Here is a 25069-nt window from a genome sequence, read left to right on the forward strand (position 1 = left end):
ATGGAAGCTCTTTCCTGATATTTGTGTAATAGTGATTGGTGCATTGGGAAGGCCGTAAATTTGTAGCTGTTGGAGCAAAGTGCTCTTGAACATTGTGTTTTGAGAGATTTCTCTCATCCATCTAAACGCAATATTAGCGACTTTGGAAACTTGTAAATTTGAAGCTTGAAGCTCAAAACTTGTAAATTACCTATCCTTGGGTTTTCTATTCTTGTATCAGAATTAATATTTTGTACCTGACTACCCGTACCTGAAATAAACCTTTAATTTTCTGAAAAGAAATATAACCTTTATTTTAAAGTTTTAAATGAATCTTTGATATCGTAGATAGACCATTTCCCTCAGTACCTTCTTTCACCTCTCTCTGTTCCACGGAACCTCCGCAACAAGTGGTAGTAGAGCGTGGTTAAATGGGTCCAGATAAAGCCCCTTTTTACGGTTAAACGTAAAATCCGCTCCGAATCCTAAGCATTTTGTCGGTTGCTGTAAATTTTCCAAATTGTTAAATTCTTTTCTGTCAACATGTCCGGTCCTCGCGAATTCCTCGCGAAGTCCTCGCTCCCGCGTACTTGCGCAAGGAGGAATTGATTTATGAACTCCTCATTAGAAAGGTCCAGTTTGGAGGCACGGTTGTGGCAGATATTGCCAAATTTAAAGTTATTAGAACTTCGTATTTGCATCCCAGTTTTTGGAGAGAAAGAAATTGATGAGGCTCTATCCACTATCACAGACAATAAACCGAGCTACCGTCTGTGGTTAGTTTTTTAAGTGAGTGATATATCTGCCAACTAACTTAAAAGAGTACAGGCTAGACTGTTTCATGTCTACAATAAGGCTAGGGACCTATTGTCTGTAAAGTTAAAGGATGATGATGGTAAGGAGGCTGGTAATCTAGTTGATCACCTGTCCGATATGTCTAATAGAGTTAGTCAATTTTTGTCTGGGGCCGCTACTCCCAAAAGCGACCAGGTCCCTTTGATGAACTTGGCTACTGATGAGGATCCTATTAAATCTATTAAAAGTATTAAATCCATCGCTGCTCAACGAACATCTGCCCCATCGGAAACTGAGTCTGGTCATCTAAGACACATTCCACCTTTCTTTTCGATTAATGTTGTGTTTGAGCCCTCTCAAGCTCCCATTGCGTCACCTATTATGTCACCTGGTTTCGGTAGTTTACCTCATCCATTGGCTATATTGCTTAAGGGCATTTCGAAATTTTCAGTAAATTGAACTAATGAAGTAGGAAGAATTTATACTAACTATGGTCGAATTTATACAGTATTTCACTTAGACGGATAATTTGAAGTACGATCCCTATTTAATTGTTCGTTGTGTAAATTTATTCTAAATATTCAAAAGATTGGCACATTGGTGTGACCCCTGTCCAATGTGTCCTGGTTACGGAGTTTACTTGTTTATTTCCTTCTCTACCGTCTTCGACCTAGTATAACAGCGGACAATAAGAACGATCTAGAAAAATGAAGGACAACATATAATCAAGACAAGTGAACTCTGCATTGAGTGAAACACAGCTGAAACTATTGAAGAACGAATGTAGTGCCATAGAATGAAGTTTAGGAAGTTTTTAGTTTAGAAATAGTTTTTTAATTTGTATATCTAATTTTAACATCCCCCTCTCCCCCAACCCTCCCTCACTATTAAGTGTTCTTTACAAAAATTTTAATTATCAATTGTTTTTTATATTCTTTCACCTAAGCTATAAGATAAGCAGCTGATGATGATTGCCAAGCAATTGAAACATGTACTGCAGTTTTTTAATGACATAATTTAACCTAAGGTTAAATAATAAAAGTATCGATCAGGTGGAAAAGTTCTTATTTAATTCTTATTTGATTACAATATCGATACGGAATGAACTGGATAGTATGTAATGTGCAATTCTGTGTCATGTTCATCTGTTTCGCCTACCCAGAGTGAGATGTCGTTAGATTGGTTTCTTGAGCCGATAAACTCCTAGAAGCATAGGTGATGGGCCGCCTTCCGAGTTCGGTTTCCTGAAGAAGGACAGCGGCAACAGCAGGTGACGGGGCGTCTCTTCGGACAATGAATTCTTTAGAGAAATCTGGCATGGCTAATACAGAAGCGTTACAAAGAGCTAATTTCAGATCTTCAAAAGCGGCTTGCTGAGACGGCCCCCATTCGAATTTAACGTTTTTCCTACGCAGTAAGTTCAGGGGCGCCGCTCTGTTAGCGAAGTTCGCAATATATTTCCTGAAGAAATTCACCATGCCTATAAACCTGGCAATGCCTTTGAAGTCATTAGGAGGCTTTAAATCACGGATAGCCTGTGTTCTGGAATGATCAATGGAAACACCATCGGGCGACACGATATGCCCTAAAAACGACATGGAAAGTTTCGCAAAAGCTACCTTAAATTTCACAGTCAACCCAGCCTTACGAAGGCGATTTTGTACTTCCTTTAGATGATCCAAATCTTTCTCAAAGGTCTCAGAAAACACAACTACATTATCGAGGTAGTGATATAGATATTCAAATTTGATGTCCTAGAATAGCCTATATAGCAGTTTAGTAAGAACAGCTGCCCCCGTGGGGAGACCGGAAGGCACGCGGTTGTATTCGTACAAGTTCCAATCCGTAGCGAAAGCCGTTAGATGTTTCGATTCTTCTGCGAGAGATATTTAGTTACTTGCCTGATTAAGATCGAGAATTGTGAAGAACTTGGCCTTTCGAAACCATGAAAAACAAGAGTGAAGATCAGGAAGGGGCACAGATTGTAACACCACCTTACGGTTCAAAGCCCTGTAATCAATCACAGGCCTGAAGCCACCTTGGGGTTTCGGCACAAGAAAAATGGGCGATGAATACGCCGACTTGGAAGGTCGAATGATACCATCCTTTACCATCTGATCGATGATTTCCTTGAGAGTTTGGCAGTTTTGTTTGTCCTAGAGAAGTTCCGCCTTTATCTGGAACATGTCAAATTTGACTTAGAAACGGATAACCAAGCCTTAAGTTGGATGTTTGCTAGGCCTCGTCGTAATGGACGTATCGCCCGCTGGGCCATCAGGATTATTGTATTCCAATATGATGTAAGGCATATTAGGGGATCAGAAAATGTAGTTGCTGATGGACTAAGCCACATGTTTTCACGTGAAGTGGAGACCGATAAACAGGAGGATAGTTCTTCTCTTCCTATGCCCATACCTTCAGGGATTAATGCTATTCTGACTGATGTCCCTATGTTATTTCGGGATATTGAGAAATATCAACGTGAAGATCCAGTGCTGGCTCCTATAATGGAAACCCTTTCTTCTGGAGAACATGTCGTCCCTTATGTACTGAGGAACGGGGTTTTGTATTGCCCTTCGAGGCGCGATAAGAAGATGAAAGTTGTGGTTCCAGCTGTGCTTGTGCCTATGATCTTCAAATACTATCATGAGACCCCATTAGGGGGTCATTTAGGCATCTTAAAAACTCGGGAAAAGATTCGAGAGATGTTTATTTGGAAGGGTATGGACGGTGAAATTAGAGAAATGGTGAAAGCTTGTAAATCTTGCTTGCTTAGTAAGCCCACCTTGTCCACTAAGCTAGGGCTCTTGTCATGGCATCATGCGTCTCGCCCTATGGAACGCCTATATATAGACTACGTCGGACATTTCCCACAATCAAAGGGGAATGGAAGTACATTCATTCTGGTGTGTGTAGACGGCTTCCATTAGATTTTCACGGTTGTTTCCGACTAAGCTGGCTACCGGTCAGTGTACAATTTCTTGTTTGAATACTATCTTTGCTTCTTTTGGTCGTTGTCAATACATAGTTTCTGATAATGCTAAGGCGTTTACATCCAACTTATTCCGTAAATTCTGTTTTGACCTGTCTATCTCACACGAAACAACTTCTGCTTATTATCCTCAACCGTCTCTGGCTGAGCGGCTCAATCGTTGTCTTCGATCTGCTTTAATTGCATTCCATCATGAAGGCCATTCCAGGTGGGATACTTCCTTGGTTAGCCTTTGCTCTAAATCGGCGGTTCATGAGTCCCAGAAGTTCACTCCGGTATCTCTAATGTTTAAATTTGTCCCCAACACGCCGCTCTCTAATCTTTGATCACATCACTTAATGACATATTGCCAGAGACAACAGATCCCGACAATCTTAGAGATCTATGGAATAAGGCTAAGGGTAATCTTAAAGCTTCTCATGAAGAGGTTAGAGAAAGATATGATGGTGTACTGAGGCCCACCAATTTAAAAGTCGGAGATCAGGTCCTGGTTAGAAACTTTGGACCTGTGGGCAAGCTTGCCCCCAGATTTCATGGGCCGTGCATCATCTTGGATTTCCTAACCACGGTTACCTTATCAGTCAGTTATCAGCCATAGAGATGATGTTTATGGCTCACCTTTCTCAGGTGAAACCAGTATAAATTCATTGTTTGATAACATTAGCCACTAAATCTTTGCAGTAATTGAAGGTTATTTTTCTTTTAAGAAGGTTTGTCGACCTCAAAATTAATTACATGGTAATATGGAGGCCTTCTGCCCCGATCATAAAAGAAATTACATTATGTATTATAATCAGAGTTTGTAAAACCTTCCCCTCTGATATAATTCCTGTTGTCCATTGCCTGGTGGCCATTACCTAGACCCCATCTCCCAAAAGCCAGGTATTGCTAACACACACTCTCCATCTATGTCGTCCGTCTCTCTACCACCTACAAAAATAAATATAGTACTCTCAAACTCCATCAAACAACGTCTGTCACCGAGATAATTATTGTTTAAGTGCCCTCTCAACCGTCGGCCGCCGTGTCTCAACATCGGGCGAACGATACCGGAGTGGGGTATGGGCCCACTCCCCTCTAGTTATGTCTCATTCTGAGCGACTCGTCGAAGGTCCATCTTTCCGGCAAGGGCTGAGGTGCGGTAACCATACAACCAACGCATCTTGGAACTGTACTTGTACATCTGGTGTGCGGCGACCATCACCATGACTACCCCTCTCATAGGAACGGGAGAGGTGTATCAGAGGGTACTTGGGGGGTCCGGGGGACCTCACCTGGGTATCGGCAGCGGCGGCCACTCTTGCCGTCAAACTTGTACTCTGTATCTCCAACTTCTACGACTGCAAGAATTCCAAATTACTTTTCTAAAAATGACGTTCAGCAAGAAATTTCTCATCCGTGAAATTCGAACGTTAAAATTTTCTTTTTTGAAAGTTATACTGTGTCACCCTAGGGAAGGACCTTTGAGGTGGGGGGGGGGGGAGGTCTGTACCGGGAGGTATACCTCTACCCTGCACCTTAAGGAACGCTATCTTTCGAACAAATTTTGAAACAGCTAGTGCATGAAGTTGGGACATTGATCAGAAGATGCCACTACTTAATAACAGAGGAACATGTTATTTTAAAGTTTCCCAAACAGATTGGATTTCTTTGTTTTGTTTTGGTGTATCACTAGAAGTTCCCTCTTTTCTCCATAGGTGTCTCCACCAATTAACTGAGGTCATGCACTCTGGTGCAAAGTGGAGTAACTAGAGATTTGAGGAAATTTTGTGTTTATAAGTTTTCTCAACTGAATTGACTTTCATTATTTTTGGTACTTGAAGGTTTGCAACACTTCCTTTCTTCCTTCTCATCCCGCCAGCTTTTGAGTCTGACCAATGGCAAATTTTCAGTATTTACTTTTTAGCCAATCATAGGGTTCTTGTAACCTTTTGTTTAACCAATAAAAATGAGAAGATGTGCCCAGATTTAGTCCAGAGCCTTCTTGAAGCTTCCCGTCGGGTATAAAAGCTGTAGCTTTTTCGGGCTAACTGGTCTGATAGATCGTCAAATTTCTGAGTTTGTGTGTTAAGAGAGGAGGCGGAGTTCCTCATTCTTCGGCAGGCAGAACATCTGCCCAGGTAATGGACACCAGTTTTCTATCTCTGTAGCTATCTCCGCAAACTGACCCGCGGGGAAGGTTCTAATCTTTAGCTAGGTAACCGTCAATTTTCTAAAAAATATATATTTTTCTTCTTTTTCATGTAAAACTTCATGCAGTCCTAGAGACTTAAACAGTAAATCGGGGATAGAGAGTGGGTTACCCTCTTGAATTCCCCTTCAATTTATTTTTAGGTGCCCACAATTTTGTAACTGTTTTTCTCCTGTAAATCGTAAATTAAATTATCCTTCTAGTCACCTCAGTAGTTTGGGATGAGCCTCTGTATCATCGGGCCACAAGCCCAAGTAGGGTTTTAAAACTTGGCTTTCAAGGAGTGCAAGTGTACGCCTCTATATATTTCGGAGTTTGGACCAGTAAATCAACGTGTTCTTCTTTTTCACGAAAGGTCTAGTAGCATGGGTAATAGATACCCCTGTGTAAACTAAAGGTACTTAATATGGTATTGTAAATTGTAGATTGGGTCTAGAGAGGCCAGAAATTGTAAGGTAGTTTGCAACGTTGCCGTGAGTAGGCTGTAAGGGTTCGGAGCGCAGTCTCCTTGGTTGAATTTGGAGAGCATGGAAGCTCTTTCCTAATATTTGTGTAATAGTGAGTAAATTTGTAGCTCTTGGAGCAAAGCGCTCTTGAAAATTGTGTTTTGAGAGATTTCTCTCATCCATCTAAACGCAATATTAGCGACTTTGGAAACTTGTAAATTTGAAGCTTGAAGCTCAAAACTTGTAAATTACCTATCCTTGGGTTTTCTATTCTTGTATCAGAATTAATATTTTGTACCTGACTACCCGTACCTGAAATAAACCTTTAATTTTCTGAAAAGAAATATAACCTTTATTTTAAAGTTTTAAATTATTCTTTGATATCGTAGATAGACTCATTTCCCCCAGCACTTTCTTTCACCTCTCTCTGTTCCACGGAAACTCCGTAACAAGTGGTTGCAGAGCGTGGTTAAATGGGTCCAGATAAAGCCCCTTTTTACGGCAAAACGTAGAATACGCTCCGAGCCCTAAGCATTTTGTCGGTTGCTGGAAATTTTCCTAATTGTTAAATTATTTTCTGTCAACATGTCCGGTCCTCGCGAAGTCCTCGCGAAGTCCTCGTTCCCGGGTACTTGCGCAAGGAGGAATTGATTTATGAACTCCTCATTGGAAAGGTCCAGTTTGGAGGCACGGTTGTGGCAGATATTGCCAAATTTAAAGTCATTAGAACTTCGTAACAGTAAGTATTCAAATATTTAGGTGTTTGATTCATTTAAAAAATCTTCTGGCTGCTCGATAACATGAAAATATTTATACATGTTTTTAAAATTGATTTTTATTGTGCAAAATGTATTAAGAACATAAAACAATCCGTATTTTTCACCAAAATTAAATCGTCCATTTATGTTTTATGTATATTTGTTAACTATATTCATAACGAAACATTTAAAGATGGCACATATTTTATAGGTTAAATTAAATTACTTATTTTGCAAATGCTTGTTTTTTGTGATGTTACCGGCCCCGTGGTGTAGGGGTAGCATGCCTATCTCTTACCCGGAGGCCCCGGCTTCGATTCCCGGCCAGGCCAGGGATTCTTACCTGGACCTGAGGGCAAGTTCGAGGTGCACTCATACTTCGTGATTAGAATTGAGTAGCTATCTGACGGTGAGATGGCGTCCCCGGTCTAGAAAACCGAGAATAACGGCCGAGAGGATCCATCGTGCTGACCACACGACACCTCGTAATCTGCAGGTCTTCGGGATGAGCAGCGGTCGCTTGGTAGGCCAAGGCCATTCAAGGGCTGTAGTGCCATGGGGTTTGGTTTGGGTTTGTTTTTGTGATATTTCTAATTTACTGTATGCTATTTCAAAACCCGTATGTACTGTTTAAATTTGTCAACTTCACTTTTATCTCGGAGGGTTTGAACCCTCCTAACCTCTCCCCTAGACGTGACCTTGCATTATAATATTGCTTATTCTAGTTGCATTATGATCAAATATTGCAATAGAGGTTAGCTGTTAGAGAGGGCCTAGAGCCCCAGTTTCGCCCTCAATAATGACAATTCCTTATCTAAACCAGTCTAATCTAAAATGAGATATTGGTTGATAATAATATTAGAATATAATAATATTTAATCTTCCTCAATTGACTGAGGTTGCCAAACCGAAAAAGAATACTATACAATATAAATTTTGCACAGGGTACGGAGTAAAAGGCAATCATTCTATTGATAATGTACAGAAAACGCAGGAGCGGCAGATAACTACTGAGAACTTTGCTTTTCCAAATGATTTGTTAGGTGCAATCATATATCAGAGTAAATGCATGGAGAGTGCAGCAGATTGTGGTTGAAAAGCTGCCTCTGTGGATCAGTGATAGAGTATCGGCCTCCGGACCGAAGATAGTGGGTTCAAACGCGGCGGAATTTTTGAAGGGTGGAAAAAAGTTCATTCGACACTCCATGTTGTACGATGTCGGCATGTAAAAGATCTCTGCTGACCCATTGACGAGAAGACAGGTAGATGGCGTGAAATTAAAGTGTCTGCACACGGTAGCTGTGACCATATTATACTAGCAAGATAAACGTATTTGCTACGGTATTATACTGAAATTTATAATTGAATGCTTAGCATTTTATATGTAATCCGCCAAAATTCGCGACCTGATGGCAAATTTCCTACCATTTTTCAATCTTCCTTTCCAGCAGTTGATTTCGTACTTCCCGGGCTAGGTCCAGGTATTCCGCTCGGTCAGTTGGGTCCCTAAATCTCTGCCATATTTTCCTTTAAGCATTTTTAATATGGATCAAATCCTTGAGGAGATCCGGCGTGGTGTCGTCTTGGGTGCCTTGTCGGTACTGAACTCGCGGCCGGACTGCATTCGTAGTCATTACCCGGCCAGGACCCGTTTCCAGTCCGGTCCGCACATTTTGACGACGGTCCAGAACATTATTATTATTATTATTATTATTATTATTATTATTATTATTATTATTATTATTATTATTGATGTTCTGGACCCCGCAGCAAGATGCAAGACCGCTACTTGGCGGTAAATTACATCTGCTGCCATTGTTATTGCTGACAATGTGACCAGCACCATTGTTGCGCGTAGGCAAGTGCGCGGGATTTCTGGCGATACGAATGATATACTTCAGCGCATTATTAACCTTATTATAGAGGCGAACAATTGCATGGTCAATATCGTTCCTATCGTATACTTCAAATGTGTTTAAATTTTTCTTCATATACCAGCAGAATCTACTGTAATCTAACTTTAAATTCTCCCAAGGAAAATATGGATCTTGAAAATGAACCCACGAAAGGTTAAAAATAATTCTTTATTGATCAGAATCAAGTATATTATGAACAGTAAAATCAATTGGTCAACTCCTTTTTCACCCCACCGCCGTTAAGTTGTTTCCCTCTCACCGAAAAAAGAAGGCGTGTTTCTTTATGTTTAAAGAAGATTCCAAATACCAATGTTCACGTCTGTTACCTTCAGTTTTGAGATATAAGTATCCCCATAAAAATAATTCACTTTTTCATTTCCTTTCACACTCCGCCCTTAGGTGAATTTTCCGGAAAAATACTTGTTTTTTTTTTTGCTATTTGGTTTACGTTGCAGCAACACAGACATGTCTTATGGCGACGATGGGATAGGAAAGGCCTAGGAAGTAGAAGGAAGCGGCCGTGGCCTTAATTAAGGTACAGCCCAGGCATTTGCCTGGCGTGAAAATGGGAAACCACGAAAACCATGTTCAGGGCTGCCGACAGTGGGGCTCGAACCCACTATCTCCCGATTACTGAATACTGGCCGCACTTAAGCGACTGCAGCTATCGAGCTCGGTACTTGTTTTTTATTAGTAAAGGATCTTCTAAATACAAATTATCACGAACATAACAACTTAAGTTCTTAAGATATGTGTCCTCATAAAAGGAATTCAACTCTTTTCACCCCCGCCCCCAAGATTATTTCCCCCAAAATGCGTTTTTCTTTGTTTTTATAGAAGATCCAAATACCAATTTTCACGTCTATAACAACTTTAGTTTTTATTAGATGTAAGTAACCTCATACAATTAATTCAATTATTTTTTCAATTCTTTCATCCCCACTCATTGGATTTTCCGAAATCAAAGGAATACGTGTTTCCTTACTTTTAAAGCAGATTTCAAATACCAATTTTCACGTCTGCAACATATTTCATTTTTGAGATAGTAGTATCTTTATACAAATAATTCAACTAATTTTTCAATTCTCCCCCCTTTTAATGGATTTTCAAAACAAGTACTTATTTCTTTATTTTTAAAGGAAATACCAAATTTCACGTCTGTAACATCTTCAGTTTTTGAAATATCAGTATCCTAATAAAATTATTTCAACCCCATTTTCAGTCATTTTTATCCCCCACCCAAGTGGTTTTACCGAAAACAAAAAATACATGTTTCTTTATTTTTAATAGATATAAAAATACCATTTTCACTTCTCTAACATGTTAAGTTTTTGAGATACACTGTACACATTCTCATTTTAAAATTTCACTCCCTTTTTAGTTCCCCTTAAGTGGAGTTTCCGAAAACAAATCACCTATGTTTCTTTACTTTTACAGAAGATTCCAAATACAAATTTTTACGTTTGTAACAGTTCACTTTTCTGAGACATACTGTACATGTAGTCTTTCTAAAAATTCACCCCATTTGTCATTCCTGCTTAACCCCCATTAATTGAATTTTCCCAAAACAAAAAAATACGTGTTTCTTTATTTTTAAAGGAGATTCCAAATACCAATTTTCAGGTCTGTAATATCTTCAGTTTCTGAGAAATAATTATCCTCATTAAAGGTATTCAACCATTTTTCACCCTTTTTCTCCATTTTTCATCCCTTCTAATGGGATTTTCCGAAAACAAAAAAATACGTGTTTATTTTTAAAGGAGATTCTAAATACCAATTTTTACACCTGTAAACTTTTAAAGTTTTGAGATATAGATACACTCATTTAAAAATTCACCCCCTTTTCACCCCCTTAGCGACGGAATATCCGAAAATCCTCCCTAATCAAGCACCTACAGTGTGATATAAATGTATCCTCAAAATTTCATTTCTTTATTCCAGCAGTTTTGCTCGGTGATGATGAATGAGTCAGTCTGTCTAATATTGGTTAGACTATGTACATTCATTTGTAGAGGCACAATATTTTAATTTCATTTATGTCTCTCAAATAGGCTCAATAATATATCAAAACAGGTGACAGGATGTGTTCCTTTTTATATAGAGACTAGCTGATGTACCCGTGCTTCGCTACGGGATTCTCAGAAAGACTGACTTTGTGGTTTTCCTAACTGAAATCAACATAGGTCATTACAAAAACATGAGTATGAATGTAGCGATTAAAAGCAATGCTATCATATAAAATACTCGATCAAATGGAAAGCCGCACGTTTTATTACTTTTAACGAACAGTGCTGCGGTTAGATGGAGGTGCCAATCTAATAGTCCAAAGTTCCAGAGCTGGGATGACCAGGCCTCAGATTGCCATGAACACTCATCTGCCATTATTCTGCTAAATATGCACACTGTTAATTCCAATCAGTGCCTCAAAAGAGGGGTTGAATAGCCCGAATGCTATGACGATCCAGTGTGTTACGTACCAGTAGTATCAAAAAATTTATAAACCAGGAGAAAGGCATGCTAAAGAAGAAAGTTATCCAACTCCCCAGCTACTTCCCATCAATATTCAGGCAGGCTGTTACACTCTGTACGACTGGGCGAGTTGACCGTGTGGTTAGCGGTGCGCAGCTGTGAGCTTGCATCCGAGAGATAGTGGATTCGAACCCGATTGTCGGCAGCGCTGAAGATGGTATTCCGTTGTTTCCCACTTTCACACCAGTCAAATGCTGGGCCTGTACCTTAATTAAGGCCTAAGGCACTCCTAGCCCTTTCCTATCCCATCGTCGCCATAAAACCTATGTCGGTGCGACGTAAATCACACAAAAAATACTCTGTACGCAGCAGTAATCCTATCTACCGGAGATGAGGGACAACAGAAGCCACAAAGCACATCACGACAAACAATGGTCAATGTAATGCTATTGTTGATCAACGTTATGAGATTTCTATATTGTAGGCCTTCACATTTAGTTTTCTTTCGACTCTGTGATTTGTAAAATATTTTATACCGTAAACTGTAGTTTCTTATTCTCCGACTTTACATACCGATTTTCATTAAATACTATTTACCCATTTTCTCGTTACTCGGCGCTGATATGGACGTAATAACAAAAATCCAAATTCATGAAAATCTCTGATCATAGCCAGTACGGTAACAATGTATAAGACATGAATAATAGGAAATTTAATACTATATAACCTTAGTTATGTAGCATTCATCGATTACACCTCTAATAAGAAATATTTAAGTTTTAAATTTTAGGCCTTCCCCTAAACTACCATTTCACTCAGCGTGAATAAAATAATTTACAGCCTAGACTATAGCGACTTATTTCCTGACTTTGCATACCGATTTTCATCAAGATAGGACTACTAATAACAACAATATCTGAGAATTAAATTTTAGGCCTTCCCCTAAACTACCATTTCACTCAGCGTGAGTAAAATGATGTATAGCCTAAATTGTAGAGGCTCATCCCCCAACTTCACATACCGATTTTCATTAGACCACTAATAACATAAATAGTTGAGAATTCAATTTTAGGCCTTCCCCTAAAGTACCATTTCACTTAGCGTGAGTAAAATGATTTATAGCCTAGATTGTAGAGGCTCATCCCCTGACTTCACATACCGATTTCCATTAAATTCTCTTCAACCGTTTTCTCGTGATGCGTGTACATACATACATACATACAGACAGACAGACAGACAGACAGACAGACAGACAGACAGACAGACAGACAGACAGACAGACAGACAGACAGACAGACAGACAGACAGACAGACAGACAGACAGAAATTACGGAAATGTAAAAAGTGCATTTTCTTGTTACTATGGACATGACCGATACAGAAATACCATTCTTTTCAAATTCTGAGCAATGTACAGACAAAACTCTTATTTTATATATATAGACTAGCAATTACCCGCGGCTTCGCTCGCGTGGATTTCGTAATTTGATCAAAGTAATCGCTCCTCGGCACTGTACTAAGACATTATCTGAAAATTCCTAAAGTATAAAAACTCACCCAAAATTGAGTTTCATTTACCCAAGAAATTCTTTGTAAACCATGTTTGTGGAATTACCTTTTGGAACTAAGACGACCATGCGACATAGAACTGTACATGTGAGAAACAGTCTTCTCTAAAGTCGAAAAAAATAACTCTTTATTTCTAAAGGAGATTCCAAATACCTATTCCCACATCCGTAACATCTTCAGTTTTTGAAATTTACGTAAGTATCCCCATAAAAAGAATTCAACCCCTCGATCAGTCCTCCCCCCACCCTCACCCCAATTTAAGTGTATTTTCCGAAAACAAAAATACGCGTTTCTTTATTTTTAAAGGAGATTCCAAAATACCAATTTTCACGTCTGTAACATCTTTGGTTTTTAAGATATAAGTATCTTCATAAAAATAATTCAACTATTTTTAACGTCTTTTCACACCCTGTTAAGTGCCTTCTCCGAAAACAAAAAAGGTACACGTTCCTGTATTCTTAAAGGACTTTCCAAATACCAAGTTTCTTGTCTCTAACACGTTAAGTTTTTGACATATAATGTAGATATACCGGTGCTCATTTTAAAAATTCACCCGCTTTTCCAATTCCTTTCAACCCCTTAACTGGATTTTCCGAAATCGAAAAATGTGTGTTTCATTACTTTTAAAGGAGATTCCAAATACCAGTTTTCCTGTCTGTACGTCTGTAACACCTTCAGTTTTTGAGATAAATGTATACCCATAAAAATAATTCAACTTCTTCTTCTTCTTCTTCTTCTTCACTTCTTTCTAACCCTCTCCCGCCTTAAGTGGACTTTCCAAAAACAAAATAAATGCTTGTTACTTTATTATGAAACGAAATTCAAAATACCAACTTTCACGTCAGTAGCAGCTTCAGTTTTTAAGATAAATTATCCTCATTAACATATTTCAATTCCTTATTTACTTATTTTCAACCCCACACCCCTTACGTAGATTTAAAAAATGCGTTGTTCTTTATTTTTAAAGGAGATTCCAAATACTACTTTTCACGTGTGTAACATCTTTATTTTTTGAGATAGAAGTACAGTAGAATTCCATTAGTCCGGCATGCAACAGTCCGGAACGCCCGATGGTCCGGCACCATTCCAGGATTTTTTAATGTTATTATCTCTTAATAATAATCTCTCCTGAACAATTTGATTCATTATTTTTCGAAACCATTGGAAGTGTATTTTTTATTATTTCAAAGTTAATAGTGCAAATGTATCTGATACAATCCAGTCGTTATGCAATGACTTACAAAAATATCTCCATCTCTGGAAATATTCAGCCTAGAAGGCTGTGTGCTATACTGAGTACTGGAAAACCAACCCTATGATAAAAAACAGATTTCAAAAATTGAATGTATGGGCCACGTTCAAAAACGGATGAGAAAATGCCTTCAAAACCTGAAGCGGACAGAAGGAAAATAGTTGTAGATGGAAAGACTCTAAATGGTAAAGGAAGACTACAGATAAAAATATCGATGAACTTCGGCATTATTATGGAATTGCAATAAGAAACAACACGATTGAAAAGAGGAGTGTGTTATTAAACTAATGATTCTGCTGATCAACATTTTACTGCAAAACGCCGTGTTACAGCTGTTTTCGCTGTACGCCTTAACCTATATCGTAGTAAGAGGTACCGCCCGATAGTCTGGCATTTTCGGTAATCCGGCACCGAGCCGGTCCCGATCGTGCCGGAATATCGGACTTCTACTGTATCCTCTTACAAAGAATTCAACTAATTTTTCAATTAATTCGCCCCCCTTAAGTGGATTTTCCAAAGACAAAAGATTATGTGTTTCTTTACTTTGAAAGAAAATTCCAAATACAAATTTCCATGTCTTTAACATCTTCAGTTTTTGAGATATAAGTATCCTCATGAAAAGAATTCAACTCCTTTTTTACCCCTCCTACCCGCCTTCCTACCCGTTAAGGTGATTCCCCCTCCCCAAAAGTGCGTGTTTCTTTATTTTTAAAGGAAATTCCAAATACCAATTTTCACGTCTTTAACATCTTTAGTTTTTGAGATATAAGTATCCTCATAAGTTACAAAGAATTCAACTAATTTTTCAATTCATTCACCCTCCTCGAGTGGTTTTTCCAAAAACAAAAGAACACGTGTTTCTTTACTTTGAAAGAAGATTCTAAATACAAATGTTCATGCCTCTAACATCTTCAGTTTTTGAAATAAAAAGTATCCTCATAAAAAGAATTCAACTCCTTTTTCACCCCAGCCCGTTAAGTTGATCCCCCTTCCAAAAATGCGCGTTTCTTTATTTTAAAAGGAGTTTCCAAATACAAATTTTCACGTATGTAACATCTTTATTTTTTGAGATATAAGTATCCTCATACAAAGAATTCAACTAATTTTTCAATTAATTCACCCCTTAAGTGGATTTTCCAAAGACAAAAGATTACGGGTTTCTTTACTTTGAAGGAAAATTCCAAATACAAATTTTCATGTCTGTAACATCATCAGTTTTGAGATATAAGTATCCTCATGAAAAGAATTCAACTCCTTTTTCACTCCACCCCCGCCCGTTGAGTTGGTTTCACCCCACCCAAAAATGTGTGTCTCTTTATATTTCAAGGAGTTTCCAAATACCATTTTCCACGTCTGTAACCTTCAGTTTTGAGATATGAGTATCTCCAGAAAAATAGTTCAATTTTTTCACTTCCTTTCACCCCCCCCCAATTAAGTGAATTTTCCAAAAATAAACAGTACCTACCCGTTTCCTTAAAGGAGCTTCCAAATACGAATTATGACGACTGTAACATCTTCAATTTTTTTGAGATATATGTATCCTCGTAAAAGGAATTCATTACCGGGCGAGTTGGCCGTGCGGTCAGGGGCACGCGGCTATGAGCTTGTATCCGGGAGATAGTGGGTTCGAATCCCACTATTGGCAGCCCTGAAAATGGTTTACCGTGGTTTCCCCATTTTTACACCGGGCAAATGCTGGGGTTGTACCTTAATTAAGGCCACAGCCGCTTTCTTTCAACTCCTAGGCCTTTTCTATCCCATCGTCGCCATAAGACCTATCTGTCTAAAGCAACTAGAAAAAAAAAAATTCATCTCCGTTTTCGTCCCCCCTACCAAGTTGATATCCGCCCCAAATGCGTGTTTTAAAGGAGATTCCAAATGCCAGTTTTCACATTTGTAACATCATTAGATTTTTGGTATATATATTCATACAAATAATTCAACTAATTTTTCAATTCTTTCAGCCCCCGTTAAGAGTTTTTTCCGAAAACAAAAGAATACGAGTTTCCTTTTTAAAGGAGATTGCAAATACCAATTTTCACGTCTGCATCATGTTAAATTTTTAAATCTGCTCATGCTTATCCGTCATCTACAGTATACATATAAAAGAAAGTTGGTCTGGTGCGAAGTACGAATGTAAATATTTAAATATATATATATATATTTATATATAAATATTTAAAAATGGAAATAGACGTGAATGAATGAGAAATCTCAGAAATCTTAGAAATTTGAAACTTGGTAGGTGAGAAGCTGATGACTCCAGGATCCCTAGAGAAATCCAAAATTCTCAAATTTCCCTGAAGGGGGCACGCTGGGGGCCTCAAATTTTGGTCTCAGCATAAGAACACAGTCGTATAATTTATCCGAAGCGACAACCTATAGGATCCGTGAACACAAAAATTGTCAGGAATTTCCTAATTTTTATCCCCCGTCCCCCCAAATCAAGATGGCGGCACAACCTGTCAGACGAGGTAGAAAATTGAAATTTGGCGAAATTATAGCTTTTAGCCTGTAACCGACGGAAACATTCCAAGATGTTCAAATTTTTCCCTTTTACCCCCAAAATATCGAAATATGTAGGCAATTTTAATGACTGCGCAGGCATTCCTTTTGAGGTGTTTGTTGGCTGAACTGTAAGTCGTATCACAAAACGGATGGCACAATCTTCGTTAAATTTGTAGTGATCTACAACTTTGGTCCTATGACTTTTTGTCGTATCTCTCTCCCTTATACGTTAGATTTGGCCGTGTTTCAGGATTGTTCGTAAATCTGGTGACGTTTACAAGTATATTTCATTGTTTGACACACTAATAAGAAAGACAGGATCATAATGTTGATGCGACATTGGCACGATCAATGGCCATTTGTGGACCAAATTTCAAGATTCTAGCTTATCCATAAGTGATGATGATGATGATGTTTGTTGTTTTAAGGGGCCTAAAATCGATGGTCAACGGCTCCTATTATCCATAAGAAGGAAAAAATATTATAAAGCGTTAAAAATGTACCCAAACTGCACCCTATACAAATTTCCAACTCAATTTACCCGGTAAATATGGAAGATACGAGGAAATGGTTTAGGAACAAACATGTATAGCAAGAAAAGGGGCGTCAGATGGGGCAAACCGTTTGTTAATATCATGTACCGTTTAGGAGTAATGAATCTGGAAGTGGAGGTCTGCACTTTTAAACCTGCTCATGCTTATCCGTCATCTATATAATAAAAGCAAGTCGGTCTGGAGCGATGTATATATAAATATTTAAAAATGAAAATAGACGTGAATTAATGAGGCACTTCCAGAAATCTAAGAAATTTGAAACTTGGTATGGGAGAAGTTAATGACTCCAGGATCCCTAGAAAAATCGAAAATTCTCAAACTTCCCTGAAGGGGGCACGCTGAGGGCCTCGAATTTTAGTCTCAGCATAAGAACACAAGTCGTATAATTTATCTGAAGCGACTACCTATAAGATCCGTGAATTTAAAAATTGACAGGAGTTTCCTAATTTTTATCCGCCGTCCCCTCAAATCAAGATGGCGGCACAACCTGCCAGACGAGGTAGAAAATTGAAATTTGGCGAAATTATAGCTTCTATCTTGTAACCGAGGGAAAAATTCCAAGATGTTCAAATTTTTCACTTTTACTCCTCAAAATTCGAAATATGTAGGCAATTTTAATGACTGCGCAGACATTCTTTTGAGGTATTTGTTGGCTAAACGGTAAGTCGTATCACAAAACGGATGGCTCAATCTTCGTTCAATTTGGAGTGATCTACAACTTTGGTCCTATGACTTCTTGTCGTATCTCTTTCCCTTACACGTTAGATTTGGCCGTATTTCAGGATTGTTCGTAAATTTGGTGATTTTTTACGAGTATATTTCGTTGTTTGACTCACTTATACGAAAGGTAGGATCATAATGTTTGGTGCGAACATTAGCACGACAAATGGTCATATGTGGACCAAATTTCATGAATCTAGCTTATCCATTAGTATGAAAAAAATAATGTAAAGCGTTAAAAATATACCAAAATTTCACCCTATTCAAATTTCCAACTCAATTTACCTGGTAAATATGGGAGATACGAAGAAATGGTTTAGAAACAAACATGCAGAGCGAGAAAAGGGGCGCAGATGGCGCAAACCGTTTGTTAATATCATGTACTGTTTAGGCCTGCACTTTTAAACGTGCTCATGCTTATCCGTCATCTATATAAATAAAGTTGTCGCGGGTCCGCTCTCTGTAATTTCGTTTGTTTTGCCATTTTTTCCAGATATTTTTCCGTTTTAGGTCAACTCAATACAGAATCGGTGGTTTTTATTTTCCGTTTCTGTCCGTTTGTCTGTTTGGTCCACCATCACGGCGAAACGGCTGGTTAGATCTCGACCAAACATCATATTTAGTATTACACATCCCGGGGAAGGTTTCGAAATGCATATCATTTTAAAATCTTTGAATAGACTGGGTGTTTATAGGAAAACACGAAAGGTTTTCCTCCATTTTCTCTTATACTTTGGTCTTTCTGTAAACGCCGTGGAGTGTATGTGAAACGTCTCCTCATTATAAACAACTTTTGTTATATTCATAATGTACCTTACTCTTCAAATGACGGAGAAAATTACTATTTTTTGCCGGTATCATGCTCTGCATTAAGTGACGGACAGACCATCAACGAACCTACAGGTTACCATGGCAACGTCTCTCACTGCTTGCCAGCAAGGAAGTAACGTATTGCCATTTTCGTCACCAATCCTGTAAATTCGTGGTTGTTCCTTGGGTAGACTTCTTATCTCTTTACCTAAGAATGCCTGCACCTAAATTCCTCCTGTGTTACCGCTTTCGTATATCCTTAACTCATATCAGCATAATTTATTGAGGGGCATTTTATTTTCCAATCATTCACTTGGTATTTTAATTTCAACTTTGTTAACTGTATTATTTTCTTACTGCGTACATATGCGAATGCTAATCCCGAAGCCTGGACACTCTCTTCTTTGAGGAAATATTATAAGCTATGCAAATGTGTAACTTTTGGCCCCGAAAGACATCGGAATATGGATGCAATTTTAACGACGGTGCAGAATCTTAATTTCGGGATAATTGGTGGCTAAGCTGTAAGTCGTATCACAAAACAGAAATCATAATCGCATTTCATTTAGGGGGTCCTACGATTTTTTGTCATATATCTATCCATTATATGTTAAATAGAGCTGCAGTACGTTTTACACGTATATGTTATCGTTTCGCATACTTATAGGAAAGATGGAATCATGACATTAGGCAGGCACGTTGACATGAGCAGTGGCCATATATTCGCCAAATATTATGATTCCAGTGTCACATGGGTATCAAAAGTATAAAGTAGTATATGAAAACTGTACCAAATTTCGCCCCTTTCAATGACTAACTGAATCTAACCCATAAATATAGGAGATACGAGAAAATGTCATAGGACCAACCATGTAGAACACTGAATGAGGCGTCGCATGGTGAAGTTCGTTTGTAGATGCAATTTAGTATAATCTTACTCACTCCCTTTGCAGTAATTTACGGAGAAATCCGTATACAATGTAGAATACTGCAGCGAAGCCCGGGTACATTTGCTAGTTCTGTAATATGTTACGGTACCTGTCTGAGATAATTTGCAGATATAGTCTTTTTACAAATTCATTCCGTTTGTCACTCCTGTTCACCCCCTATTCATCGGATTATCCAAAAACAGAAAAATACGTCTCTTTATTTTTAAAGGAGATTCCAAATACTAATTTTTACGTCTGTGAGCTTTTAAGTTTTTGAGATATAGATATCCTCATTTTAAAAATCCATCCCCGCCTTTTCACTCCCTTAGCGCCGGGAATATCCAAAAATCCCCCTTAGTGAGCACTTACACCCTAATATAAATATATCCCCCACAATTTCATTTCTTATGTCTAGTAGTTTTGGCTCGGCGATGATGAGTCAGTCAGTCAGTCAGTCAGTCAGTCAGCCAGTCAGGACATGTTATTATATATATATTGCACCCAACAGGGGCATGACCCAAGGACCTCTGGTTAATACTGGTCTGTGAAATTACAGACGCAATGATCTTTGAGGGAATAAAACCAAAACTAATTACTATCCATATCATTAAGACAGATAAAATGAGTCTTTTAAATTTATTCTGCAGGGTTTCATTACTTGCGATCTATTGCGCAATATTGTCCTTTGTGTAGCTGGAACTCGCGGCAGAAACCAAGTCCACCTAGACTCAGGCGGGTCTGCAATCGGAAATTCCCCATGACGTAACTCGAGAGAAGACATCCCTTCCTCACGACGAGGAGAATGCGGGAAACGAAATATGGAAACCATCTTTAATTCAGACTAGCCAACTTAATTATCTACGATCTAAAAATTAATGAAATTTGAATTCTGGAGTCGTCTCCCGATTTGAAAGAGATAAATGTCGCTGGGACATTTATTTAGAGCGTCTAATGCCCTCTTACTTGATAACTTTCAGATGAAGAAAGAATAGTGTGTTGTTTCTGTGTGAAAAAGTACCGGGGCCATCTGTTCATTCTCATGACACCTCCTTGACAAGGGAGTTCACCCTCGCGTGGTAGGGGAAGCCGGACAGACTTTAATTAATTAAAGAAGATCCTGCGAAGAATAATCGTACGGATATGTCTCAATCACGTCAGGTGAATACTGGTCACCTGATAGTTGTAATATTTGACCTCTAATGGGCCGTGGATAGACCATATGCAGTTTAGAGGTGGGAGAAATGATCCCCTTGTAAAAAGCACTGCCGAGGAAGAAGCGGGTCATTCGAGACTCGCAGCTTACCGACGGCGGAGCTGTGTTCAGTTAATCTCCCATTGATCCTTTGTTTAAGTGACTTTAAACTTAATTTTCAAGTGAAATAGCGTACTGTACGTAAATAGTGCATAGATTTGATAGACGTGATACCAGTGATTAAACTTTAAAAAATCAGTGACGTGTCGCGAACACCCAATACGATTCGTATTATTATTATTATTATTATTATTATTATTATTATTATTATTATTATTATTATTATTATTATTATTATTATTATTACGGCACTACTGTGTAATGTAGTAACAAAGGTACGCGGAATCCGATACTGAACCGCGGATTGCGAAGTAATATCCGAAATCGTGGCCGGACGTTCACACTGAACGCAACTAAGCAGATTTTGAAATAAATAGTGACGTGTTGTGTGCCTAGGGATACCGCCAGCGGCTTCATCAATCAGAAACTATGGACTTCCATCCTGAAGGAAGAATGGTGCCACCAGTAATTGCTTTGGTGCCAATGGATAAGCAGTAAACCAGCAATGGACTTCCCGAGCTGACGACGGGTCATCAAGTGATGGAGATGAGTATTTTTCATATTATATGTCCTGATTAGAGGAGACGGGAATTATTTATCATAAGCTGACGCTATCATGTTAGGGATAACTTAATTAAAATATTGTAGTGCCAAAATGGAGCTCGTAGCTTTTATGTCTTATTTAATTTAATTAATAACAGGTCTGAGTGATTTAACTGTAAATAATTGTGACAATAATTTAATAGGTTTGCATGCGGTAGAAGATTTACTCAGTTAGTTTATTTTGGGAGACTTGTGTACAATTAAGACGTCAGGAGACTAGTATTTTAGTAAATTCAGGGTAATTTAAGCTAGGCCGTAGTTGATCCTGTATCAAAAATGCATGACTGATAAATAATATAAGTATGCGACGTGAAGCCTCAAAGTCACGAGAAATTAAGATGGAACTGATGCCCCAGGCCTCCTTTGAAATATTTAGCTAGGGAGTGTTACAATTTAAGCTGGATTATTTGATCAGGTTTATAATAATTTATTTACAATTTAATTGTGTTAATTACCGTGTGAATATTTAATTGAGTTAATTACCGTGCAAATATTTAATTTAGTTAATTACCGTGTGAAAATTTAATTGGGTTGATCGCGATGTGAATATTTAATTAGAAGTTAATTACAGTATTAATTTTTTGATTGAGCTGATTAGCGTGTGAATATTTAATTCATTATTGTATTGCCGTATGACGATTTAATTAGAAATTAATTATGTGTTAATCACAAATTTATTAGGGATTAATTACATCGTCAAAATTACATCGTCATTACGAGGAAGTTCGGTATGATCACACAGTATGATCTAATTACCAGGTAAATCACGTAGGAAGATAGTGTAATGACGAATCCAGCAATAATAATAATAATAATAATAATAATAATAATAATAATAATAATAATAATAATAATAATAATAAATTGTAATGACGATGATCATACAAATATTGGTATCTTAAAAACCGGTGTCGTGTTGTGAAGTCATGATTGTTTTAAAAAATATGTGTTGAATCGAGGTGATGTATTGGGAGCTGATGCAATTTGCTTAATGAGGAACATACCTCAGTTTGTTGTGAACGCACCTCGGGATGAAGTGTTTTTTTGTTAAAGAAAGGGCGTGTTATGATCCCTTGGCACAGGCCAGAGCAAAGTGTAGCTTCCACTGAAGTCCTAATCTCATCCATCGCTGTGACAATATGGAAGCTGCTGGGGTATGGGTGGTGCTGATTAATGACATTCAGAGCACAACCAGTGTGTCAGAGTGTCATGAAAGGTGTTGCTCATAGGGTTAGTTGTGCTACAATAGCACTGGCTGGCCCAGTGAGGAAAGCAATGGCAAACTACCTCACTCCTCATCTTGCCTAGTACGCCTCATTTTGGTACTGCCATTGGTTTTTGTGGTTTCCGTATAACTGCATAGCCTTTGGTGATGCTATTTGAGGATCCAACCAGCCTCTGGGCTGATGACCTAACAGACAGACATGCCTGTGAAGGCCGAGGCCATTGACCACCCGTGGCAGGGGTTGGGGCGCTTGACCTAGTAAACAGGCGTGTTTTTGTGTGTGTGTCCGCTCATATGAGAGGGGAGCCTTGAGTTAAAGAAAACAAGGCCTGTAGGAATCGGCTAATAATGGGAAATATTCAACACGCCAGAATGAAGTATTCGCTAATAAATGACACGGCGATTGGTACCAGTATTTGTTAGTTCACTGTCGTTACTCATTTGAGTATAATGTAGCTAGGGGTTTCAGTGTCCTACATTCCTCCTAAGGGGTTGTCAGTTCAGTTCCCTACGTCGGCATTGGTATTCCGCAATGCTAAAATGAAGAATGGGGTGCCTCACGTGTTCATTGTATATAATCTGTGTTTCTCTGTGTTGTTTATGTAACATGTTGTGACTATAATTAGCGTCGGCGATGGTTCTGACCATCGGCGCGGCGAATTGCATTCTAGTGGGGGTCGGTTCAAACCCGGGCGTTTGTTCCACATTTATATAATTTCTTTCATGGTATTTCGTTGGGAAATAATTTTGTGTTTTAGTATAGGGATCGCTCAGACTTGTTGCATGAATGTTAATTTCATTAGTCAATAATGTCATATAGCCTCAGTGTTTATGGTAAATGTTTCCGTTCGTATCACGTCACGGCGAATCGCTTTGCGATAAACAATACTCGGATCCATCACACACGACTACAAGTCGATAACAAACCACAATTGTTAATAATTAATGTAATTCATTTGCAAAAATAGATGCATCATTCCCATCATCATCTAGGTCTAATAAACCGCTTGTATTAATTTAAACTTCAATTCAAATGTGTTCTCATTGTAGTTAAGCATGCCACATTTCTCCTACCCTGTATGCCTTTAAGGTAATGTTAGATAAGCGCCTATTTTATTTTATTTCAACCCGTTAACGCCCTGTAGATTTCATGCCGGAGCCTTTTCTGGGTAGGGGCGGGTACAATATATATATAGATTATAGTGGTTTAAAGACTTACAGCTTCTCCTAAACTAGGTTGTTCCAGTGAACAGCAAATTTCAATGGTCACCAAAACAATCAATAAAGCGCCCAACATATCGGAGCTTTGGGACAACACTTCAGAGCTGCAGACAATCCCCTAATGCTCTTGGAGACTAACTGCACATAGACACTTGTTTGAGCTGAAATTAAGCTGAGTGATAAAATATAGTAGATTTCACAACCACTGTGCATCCGTTATGTTGAATAGGAATTCAAGGTGCTTGTTGACCATAACAATGCGATTATAATCTCAACCGGAGTGATAGCCTAATGGAAACTTGACATTAATGAGATCGGGTGATAAACGATGACAATAGAGCAACATTAGTCAACTTATTTACGTATGCAGTTCCCATGTGTGGGAAGTTTTCTCCTGCTCGACCAAGTGAAGCCTGTTGTTAACTACACGTGTACGGGTTTTTCTGCTAGTAGTTTAACGTCGTACTAACACATCAAAGTGTTCGATGACGCAAGGGTGGGAAGGGACTAGGATCGAGAAGGAAGCAGCCGTCATGTTCATTAAGGAACAACCCCACCATTTACATTGTGTTAAAATATGAAACCGTGGAAATCCATCTTCGGGTTTGTCAGCAAGCTTATTATGGCTACGTGACCAGTTGGTTACGTGTTGATTGCAGACACCCCTCAGTCTCGATTGCGGACACAAAATATTTGGGAAGGGTGCCAGCTCGTTCCAGGGTTTTCCTTTCCATCCCTCTTCCGCCCGTCTTAATAATCCAGTTCTGCTCTAGTTGTCATACAGAACGTTAGCTCTACAACAGTGTTGAGTTTTGAGTGT

General features: G+C 38.6%; 1 protein-coding gene across 1 annotated transcript in view; it reads right to left on the reverse strand.

The window, feature by feature from the left end:
- LOC136877105 (uncharacterized) overlaps positions 1-24378 on the reverse strand; it is a 75749-nt gene extending 51371 nt beyond the window's left edge. The window contains exon 1 of the mRNA XM_067150920.2: positions 24248-24378. Within this exon, the coding sequence (XP_067007021.1) occupies positions 24248-24325 (78 nt within the window). The 5' untranslated portion in view covers positions 24326-24378. The remainder of the gene's footprint in view (positions 1-24247) is intronic.
- Between the last annotated feature and the right edge of the window lie 691 nt (positions 24379-25069).

This window comes from Anabrus simplex, chromosome 7 (assembly GCF_040414725.1).
Source record: "Anabrus simplex isolate iqAnaSimp1 chromosome 7, ASM4041472v1, whole genome shotgun sequence".
Classification (NCBI taxonomy): Eukaryota; Metazoa; Arthropoda; class Insecta; order Orthoptera; family Tettigoniidae; genus Anabrus; species Anabrus simplex.